The sequence below is a fragment of the Mercurialis annua genome, linkage group LG8 (assembly GCF_937616625.2).
Source record: "Mercurialis annua linkage group LG8, ddMerAnnu1.2, whole genome shotgun sequence".
Lineage (NCBI taxonomy): Eukaryota > Viridiplantae > Streptophyta > Magnoliopsida > Malpighiales > Euphorbiaceae > Mercurialis > Mercurialis annua.
In genome coordinates this window covers 3,017,814-3,027,208 of record NC_065577.1, presented here as the reverse complement: position 1 = coordinate 3,027,208, position 9,395 = coordinate 3,017,814, and the positions used below count along the sequence as shown (strand labels likewise).

At 35.1% G+C, this 9,395-nt stretch overlaps 1 protein-coding gene across 1 annotated transcript; it reads left to right on the top strand.

The window, feature by feature from the left end:
• Positions 1-6,244: 6,244 nt before the first annotated feature.
• LOC126660160 (uncharacterized) lies at positions 6,245-8,223 on the top strand. The gene is made up of 4 exons (XM_050353512.2): positions 6,245-6,680; positions 6,788-6,925; positions 7,050-7,242; positions 7,974-8,223. Exons 1-4 carry the CDS (start codon positions 6,336-6,338, stop codon positions 7,985-7,987), a joined length of 690 nt encoding a protein of 229 aa, XP_050209469.1. The 5' UTR covers positions 6,245-6,335; the 3' UTR covers positions 7,988-8,223.
• Positions 8,224-9,395: the final 1,172 nt, after the last annotated feature.

Sequence of the window (9,395 nt, the reverse complement as noted above, 5' to 3'; positions counted from 1 at the left end):
TTTTGAGATCAGGCCATTCAATCTATTTCGTCGATTTTCCTTGATTTTAATTCTTTTCGGGTGGACTGCCTTCCTTACTAAGATTTGTTCCTCTGATTTGGGCGAGTTGTTTGTGATTCGTTGATTTGGGCATGTAGCCTTATTTCTTTTGATTTGAGTGAGTCTCCTTATTTTGGCACTTGGCCTTATTTTTACCCGAATCATTTTAGACTCGGTCTTCTGTTTTGAGATCTTTCGCATTCCTTTTGATTGGCATTTTTCCTTTCTTTCGCATTTCTCTTATTTTTCGGCGTTTTTCTTTCTTTCGCATTCCTCTATTTCTTGGCATTTTCGTCTTTCGCTTTATTTTGCTTTATTTAGTTGATTCGCCTTTCGCTTTATTTTGCTTCGAGTTGATTTTGATCTTTGATATTTCGCTTTTAGAGTTAATCAAAACTCTGTTTTTGGCGTTTTGCTTTTATTTTTAGAGTAAATCTATACTCTGGTTTTTGGGCGTTTCGCCTTTATTTTAGAGTAAATCTATACTCTGGTTTTTCGGGCATTTCGCCTTTATTTTAGAGCAAATCTATACTCTGGTTTTTCGGCGTTTCGCCTTTATTTATTCCGATTCCTGTCTGCTTTGCTGCGTTGTATGAATTAAAGATAGTTCGCACCATTGGGTATGACAAACGTCTATACTTGACAATGGGCGATTGGCACCGTCGGGTATGATAAAAGATCTATATTTGACGACGGGCGATTGACACCATCGGGTATGACCAAAAGTCTATACTTGATGATGGGCCTTTTGACTTCTATCTTATTCATCCTTCTTTTCCTCTTGGGGTTTTCTTCAAGGTTCAGACGAATCTATCTTCTTTGTCCCTCTTGGGGTTCTCCTTTGGATGAGTCTTCTTTGAATGATTCATCTTTGTCAAGCTTTATTTTCTTTTTTGTTGTTTTTTTTTACTCTTTTTGACCGAACCTTATTAAGGCAAGTCTCTTCTTGTTTAAGCTTTGACTTATTCTTCTTTGGCGGAGCCTTCTTTGTTTATTCTTTTTGACCGAGCCTTATTAAGGCGAGTCTCTTCTTGTTTAAGCTTTGGCTTATTCTTCTTTGGCGGAGCCTTCTTTGTTTATTCTTTTTGACCGAGCCTTATTAAGGCGAGTCTCTTCTTGTTTAAGCTTTGGCTTATTCTTCTTTGGCGGAGCCTTCTTTGTTTATTCTTTTTGACCGAGCCTTATTAAGGCGAGTCTCTTCTTGGTTAAGCCTTGTCTTATTCTTTTTTGGCGGAGCCTTTTTGGTTTATTCATTCGTTTCGCCCGAGGTCTTTTCCTTTATTTTTACATCGCTTGGTTCTTCATGATCTCAAGTGGTGTTCTCTTTATTGATTTCTTTCTCCATCTTCATTATTGTTCTGGGTAAAATTCATTTGATTTCTTATTTCTTCTCTTCTTTCAGCCTTTATATTTATTTTTTCTTTTCTTGCCACCGATTTTTGTTATGCTTTCTATATTCTTTTACTCCTTGTAGGAGTTCTGTTGCCACCATCTCTCGCTTTATTTCCTTTTTCTGGATTTTTCTTGTTTTTGCAATCACTAGATCTGAGTTATTTGCTTCCGCTAATTGTTTGTCTTTTTTTTTATTATTTTCTTGATCGCATTCTTCGTGAAATTTGTATCTTTTCCTTCAAACTCCCCCACAAATACACCGATCTCAAAGGGTATTTATGACCGTTTTTTAGATCATGTCTTCGTTTTTCGCCTCTTGGGCCGTTTTCGTTCTTCCTTTTGCTGATAGGGGTGAGCACTTCAGTTTCACGTCGTCCAGGTCGAGTTTTTCAGTTTTGATTTTTGCCTATAGGGCGGTTTTCGCTTTTTGGGCGGTTTCTTTTGTTGTCTTCTGTGACATCTCGTCTTTCAGTACTTGGACCATTTCTCTTGTTTTGATTTTTGTCTCTTGGGCGTGTTCGCTTGATTCTCGTATTTTTTTATTCTTTCCTTTAATTCATTGGTCTTCGTCTCTTTGCCTTGTAAGGTTCTTCTCTCCTCAAATTATTATTGAGTAGTTTGTAGTTTATCGAGTCCAGTCTCTTCTTTTATTTCGGTTGATAGGGGCGAGCCCTTTAGTTTTAAATCGTCCAAGTCGAGTTCTTCAGCTTTCATTTCCTTTAGCGCATTGGCTATTTTCTTCCAGATTTTATTCCGCTACGTGTGTGTTTTTACTTCAATATGGAGATTCAGAGGATTCACCTTTGTTTTTTTGTTGGAGCATTTTTTTCTTTATTTCTCTTCTTGAATTTGGTCTCCTCATGACTTCGTTTTGGTTTTCACCTTTTCGGGTGGTATCTTTTTGTTTTCTTCATTCCTTCCATCTTTCTTGTTTCTCGTTGTTTCTAGGGGCGTTATACCCTTCTTCATTATTTTCCGGTAGTATTCACTTTATTTTGTAGATTTATTCTTTTCCTTTAGCTTCCTGTGACATCTTGTCCTTTGGTCTTTAGATCGTTTCTTCAAGTTTTATTTTCTCCTTCAGGGCGATTTCTTCCTTCAGCTTTCTAGGACATCTTGACCTTCAGTCTTTGGACCGTTTATGCTCCTGTTCAAAACTTTATCTTCATCTATATGTTTGTTTCGCCTTCAGTTTGTCTTTCGAACCATCTCTCTCTGCCTCTAAGGCCGCTTCACTTTTCGCCTCTCGTTCCATTTCGTTCTTTATTTTTTGTTGGGCGTCGTTCGCCTAGTTTTCTGATATTCAGGACATCTCGTCTCTTCTTTCAGTATATTCTCCAACATTTCTTCCTTTTTTTCTATGTCTGTATGGACTTCAGATATAATAAAAATTTATCATATATAGTTATGTTCGATATAGCAAGCGATCTTATATAAATTATGTAGGATATAGTCCACTCTCACATTATAAATTTTTATTAAACGGTTTTCTTATTCATAAAGATATATATTCAAGTAGTAAATATATTACTTGATAAAGGAAACTAATGATTGATATGCTACATTTGATTATTTCCTTCTTAGCTAATTAGTCTTTTGTAGTTATGCAATATATTCTTTTTGATCGAGTCTTTTTAGGCGCAATACCTTCTTGATTAGGCCATATTTGGCTTCTTATTCCTTTTTTTTATATATATTTTATAATATATTTATTAAATTTCAATTTAAAGGCATAATATTTTTGAAGTCATATAAAATTATGGATTAAACTAAAATAATAGTTTATTTTTTCTTTAATTTTAAAACCAAAATCAATAACTAAATTTTAATATATAGCATGCGGAATTTCAGAATATATAAAAAGATTCATCATGCATTATGACATTCCAATGAGTATAAAAAAATAAGATAAAGTATTTGAAAAACTTATCGTGATTTAGATCCCGTTGATTGTAAGATAATATCTTTGATTCTTCATTCCCGGACGTGGTCTTAGTGATTTTAGAAGATTCTTTGTAGAGATGCAATATTGTTTGTTGCAGTTTTTTCTCAATTTTTTGAATTTAGCAAGAGCTGCTTCCTTTAAAAATAATTTAATCTTCTATTATTTTTTCTCGGACGGAAATTTGATATTTTGACGTGCTTTAAAGAAACTTGATGGCCATCCAAATTCGTTAATCATGGCCAAATCACCTGCTTCCTATATTCAATTTAGCCAACCTTTTGATTTATTTAATGTCTGCTTCCAATATCTCTTTCACTTGTTTGTTGCCATTCGTATTATTCATGCATGCTTCCTTTTGATCTCTGCCATAAGGTGACCTGCTTGCTTAATTATCACCACCTGCTTTAGTTTGCCAACCATAATTAATAGGACGTGACCTGCTTGCTTCAGTATTGTTCAATTTCTTTATTTACGTGATTCCTTTATCATGTACGTATGCTTCCTGGCCACCAAATTCGTTTTATTAATCACTTGTTTCTATGTGATCTTTTCGGTTCTTCCAATTTAGCACTTCTCTTATAATAATTTTTTTTGTGTTCTCTAAATTAATCCCGCCAGATGCCATCCTTCAATGAGATTTTATTTAGTTCGCAGAAAAACTTCTTTAATTCGAAGTTGTTAAGCTTTTCCCACAGACGGCGCCAATTGATGGATTCCGGCATCTCGACGGCATTAATCCTGCAAAACAGTGTAGATGGCTAATCGGACGGTTTGTCCGATTAGCTCTCCGATGCTTAAGTCAGTTTAGGCTTAAGAGAGAATAATTGTATTTGTTATAAGTTGTGTGTTTAGGCATACCTCAAACTCCTTTTATAATAGTCGAATGTATACCTTGCAGAGTTGTAGTAGGAAAGTGATTCCTATTTAGTAGGGTTTGACCCTGATTAGGAGTGTCCTTCCTTATTCTGACAGGAGTCCTATTTAGGAAGATATTCCTAAACAGTCTCGTCTTCCTAAGTTGGAGGTTATCTTCCTAAGTCGGAATTTGTATCCAAATAGGACATATACTCCGAATATGTGTAGATCTTGGAGATCTTATCCGAATCCCGGGGTCGACGTGCTTTGTCCGAGTCCTCATGGATTCGGTCTTTATGATGTCGAATGATGTATTCCAGTCAAGGCGGATCCGGTGGATTCGGCCCTTTGGGCGGGAGTCTGGTGTCGTCTGAGAATAGATCTCCAGCGACTCGGCTCCATTATAAGTAGAATAGGATTCGGTATCCATCATTAGCCCCCCCGCAAGTGAGCTGAAGTCATGGTATTTTATGCCTTGGAGTATTTCAACTCTATTTGAGCCGAGTCGTTTTCTATTTCGGCGTTCCTTTTTGCTTCTCGAGCAAGATTCCAGTTTTTCTCCTTTTTCGCCATGTGTTGCTCATCTATTCGTTATTTTTTGAAGGCATGACATGTGTCCATTCGTTCTATCTTCCTTTATCTTTAAACTGTTGTATTTGTTTTATTTTTCATCTTTTACTTTTGGTTGTTCGAAAGTAGCTTTGCCTCATCTTCAATCTTTAATTCTCGTGTTTGATTTCTTCTTTTGGCGAGACTTTTGGCGAATCTCGTTGATTTATTTTGATGCCTTATCTCCAGATATTCCTTTGTTCATGTTTTGATTGTTTTTATGTTCTTTAAATTTCTTCAATTGTCTTCTAATTTCCAATCAATTTGTGATTCGATCCATCGGCCTTTTGAATTTTATTTGTTTACCCTTTTCCTCTTTGTTGAGATCCTTCTCGGCGATTCTTTATGGCGAAGCTCATTCTCTTGGCGAGACTTATTGTCTTCTTTTAAGTATTTTTGTAGGCAAAATTCATGTGGCGACTCCTCATCATTTGGCGAAGCTTTTATACTATATGAATCTTCATTAGTGGGCGAAGCCCTTGTATTGGGCGAAGCCTTTATACTGGGCGAACCCTTATCTTTGGGTGTTCCCTCAGTTTGGGAGAACCTTCTTTTGTAATAAAATATATCTTTATCATATAATATATTTATTTTTGCAATAAAATCTATGTTATATTTGTTTTAGTTAAATCTTTGGTTAATATTTTATTTTAAAAAAAACTTTTTATTTTTTTGTAATACTATCTCCGTGAGTTATTTTATTGTTAAATTATACTACTTCCGTCTTTTTTAAGAATGGACATATCCCATTTTTATTTGTCCCATCTAAGAATGCCATATCGTGTTTTCTGTGCCAATTTATATTGAACTTCCACTTTTATCCCTTTACTTATTTCAATATGCATTAAATGCAACTCAATTTACAATGCATTATTCTATTATTATAAAAAAACTATACTAATTAATAAGGGCAGACATGACAAAAAATATTGTCTTATTTTATTAATTTTTGTGCAAAACTCATTTGTCCCTTCTTAAACGGGACGAAGAGAGTATTTTTTAGTAATTAAATTTTAATTTTATTTTTAACTTTTTTTTCTAAACCATTCCAAACCGGAACCGGAACCGTCCAGTTTCGTACCGTCATGAAACCGTCTCTTAGGCGGTTCCGGGCCGGTTCCACTTTTTCTTGAACCATGATCCGGCGGTTCCGAATCAGAACCGCCGGGTTATGAACCGTGACCACCTCAGACAGGGATAGATTAGTCAACTCACACACTTTTGGAGTGCAATTATAAAATCATGGAGTGTAAAAATCGTTTCCCCCATATCTATATTTTTTATGATTATTTTAAAATTTTAATTGATATGGTGGGAGATACTAGAGACGGGGTACTTAAGTCATTTAGACCTCTCCTTTTCCCAAATGTATTTAAAATTAATTAATATATTGGGAGTAGTATTAATGTGGTGATATGAAAATAAAACGCCACGTCTAAAACAACGCACAAACTCAAAATCCCCAAATTGTATTTTCTAGGGTTTCTAGCAAATCATGGCTAAGGAAGGCCACATCGTGTCGGAGTTGATGGAGTCATACATTGTTGTTGATAATGAAGGCCTTGCCGTTTACGAATCACCGTCGCTGAAGCGAAAGGCTGCTTTTGACGATAGTTCTGATACTGACGAGGAGAAGAAAGACAAGAGCGATGGTGATGCTGCTGCTTCTGAAGGCGGCGAAGATGTTGCTGCTTCTGAAGGCGGCGAAGATGCTGCTGCTTTTGAAGGCGGCGAAGATGCTGCTGCTTCTGAAGGCGGCGAAGATGATGGTGCTTCTGAGGGCACGGAGGAAGAAGAAAGGGAAATGCAGGAGTATCGGAGAATTCTGGAGGAGTCTGATGTAAGCATTAATAGCGCTATTTTTTTAATGAATATGCTAGTATATTTTATGTGATTGTGTTTAGGTTGGAATTCTCCATGCTGACTTGGTTGTTTGTGTTTATTCAGGGTTTTGATATCGGAAAAGCTCCCACAAAGAATTATATTGGTGGTAGAGCCGAGCTTGTTGTGAAAGATTTGGAAGATGCTCGTACCACGGACTGCATTGAGGCTGTCAATGTAGCAATTGAGCTAGAGAACGAGGAGGTCAGTATTAGGAGGTTACAATTAAGGGGGAATTCACAGTCCATGTGCATTTTTATTTCAAATTCATATCACTGCATGATGGATGTTTTATTTATCCAACAAATCGTTTATTTTTGTCACGCAGGGGGCAAATTTGGAATTTGTGGAGGTAATCAAGGCAAATTGGACAGGATTTACTTATTATTGGGTAACCTTTACAGCTAGAAACAAGACTACTGGAAAGGTGGACACTTATCAATCGAAGATCTATAACAATTTGGCTGATGGCCAGATTGAAGTCGATTCATTCAATCTTAAACCAAGTAGAGATAGTACAGGTACTAATATTTTCTATATGATCATTTTTTTTATATCCTCTTATGAGAAAGCTCTTAATTATTGCTCCGTGCAACTTCCTTTACAAAAATTGCATGTCTTGTATTGAATGCATTAGACAGTACTAAAATTAATTCATGTCCTGTGATTATACACACGCAACTCTGGATTTTGTTTTCATAACTTGATTATGCTAACATATGAAACTATTATCGTTACTAAAGGATGTCAATTTCATATAATTGACAAGTATTTTTGTGTGAAAATCAACAAGTCCGACTGTACTAAATAAAGTATTTCTTTTTCTGGGTTTAATTTGATAACTCCATGCCTGTGGAAGAGTCCTGTGGTTTATGGTCCTTCTAATGTTGTTGATAGTTTCATACTTGATTCGCCCAGCATCCATAAGTCTAGTTTCAGCTCTCGACTTTGTGGTGCCTTAGTGCAAGTAAGCTGTCACTTGACTTCTCCTCGTAGTGTTAGATATTAATTATCAGTTGTATTTGTCCGTTGCTCTTGACCGTGGGGATAGAGGACTATGCAAATCATAGCTAATTTTTTTTGATAGTCTTGAGCTATTTTCTGTTTTCATATTTAAGTCTATCTGTTCTTTGCTAGCGTTGCATTACTTTAATAATATTCAATTTTACATACTTCAAATTAATCTAACTAACAGAGACTATTGTTTGTTATTCTGTCGATAGTATAATTTACGTTTTTGATTTCTTGGCAGCTATCCAAGCTTAATTGTATTCATCAAGATGACAGAAGATGCTTTTGAATTATGGACGTCAGACAGATTTCTATTTAGGTTGTATATATACTTTTGCTGATGACCATATCTATGACTTCCATAGGAGTTTATTTGTGATGTGTATTCAGATGGCATATCATAGTTCTACATTTTGCAAGACTTTGTGGAAGTTATTAACTTTATCCGATTTGAACTTATTATCTATATTAAATATTTATGTTTTAGACGATGATTATTGCTCGCTCAGATCTTTGATACTTGGATTGTTATATTTAAAACTGTATATGAAGCCTTAGATTTCATGTGCTCCACAGAATTTGTTCATTCAGTTGGCAAATAAGTCCTACATGGATTAGGTTATCTTGCTATATCAAATTATACATGGTTTGATGCAACTTTATTTCCTAAGCATGGATAATATATTATTCTTGAGATGGTATTTTGTAATGTTTTTTTTTATTATTTAGATAAATATGCTAGAATTCAATAATGTATGTACTTTTTTAAGGAACAACAATATAAGTACTTGGCAGTTAGTATATGCAATAATTCTTCCTTCCTTTGTTGATTATTATCAATGCCTAGATATTAGAAATGATAATAACCAAACAAAACAGACTGTTAAAAGAAAATTAGACTGGAGTTTGTTGATGAAGTATGTCCTTTTATCCTTTTTGCAAACGTTTTGGAGTCATAATTTTTGTGATAAGAATATGACCTTAAAATTTAGCAGTTTAAGAAGAGAATGTGCATTTCATCAGCTATTAGGTATTATTGACATTACTCGACGAACGGCTTTTATTTGGTTAGAAGAGTATTCCTAGGAGACTGGTTGAGATTGTGGTCGTGCCGGTGGAGGATCATCTCAGCAAAAGGAAGGAGTGGGGGTTCCGCTGCGAGCTGCAGGTTTGAGGTAAGGAAGAAGATAACGTGTTGGCTGCAAATAATTCAAAACAATCACATACCAAAGCAATTTAGTTTAACAAATTAGGGATCGTAGTTTTGATATTATTTTAAGAAAATTAGGTAGTTCCCAAAAGAAGTAGGATATTTACATGTAGGCTTGTGGTTTAGGACTTCAATATCTTTTATCTTTTTGGGCTCCTAGGCTTTTAGAGTTTATTAATTGAGCTTTTTTATATGAAATATTTTTTTTGGAAATATTACAGAAAAATACCAAAAAAAGGAATTGTTTACAAAAATGTCAACATGTTTAATTTTTTTCACTCAATGCTAAGTTGCCATGTATATTTAATAGTCTAAAAGGAAAATAATTTACACTAAATACATACTTGATCCTAACCATATACGTGGTTCCTCTCCTTTTTCTCTCTCTCTCACATGTGATCTCCTCCCTTCCCTCTTTCTCTTACGCGTGGTCCCTTTTTTTTTCTCTCTCTC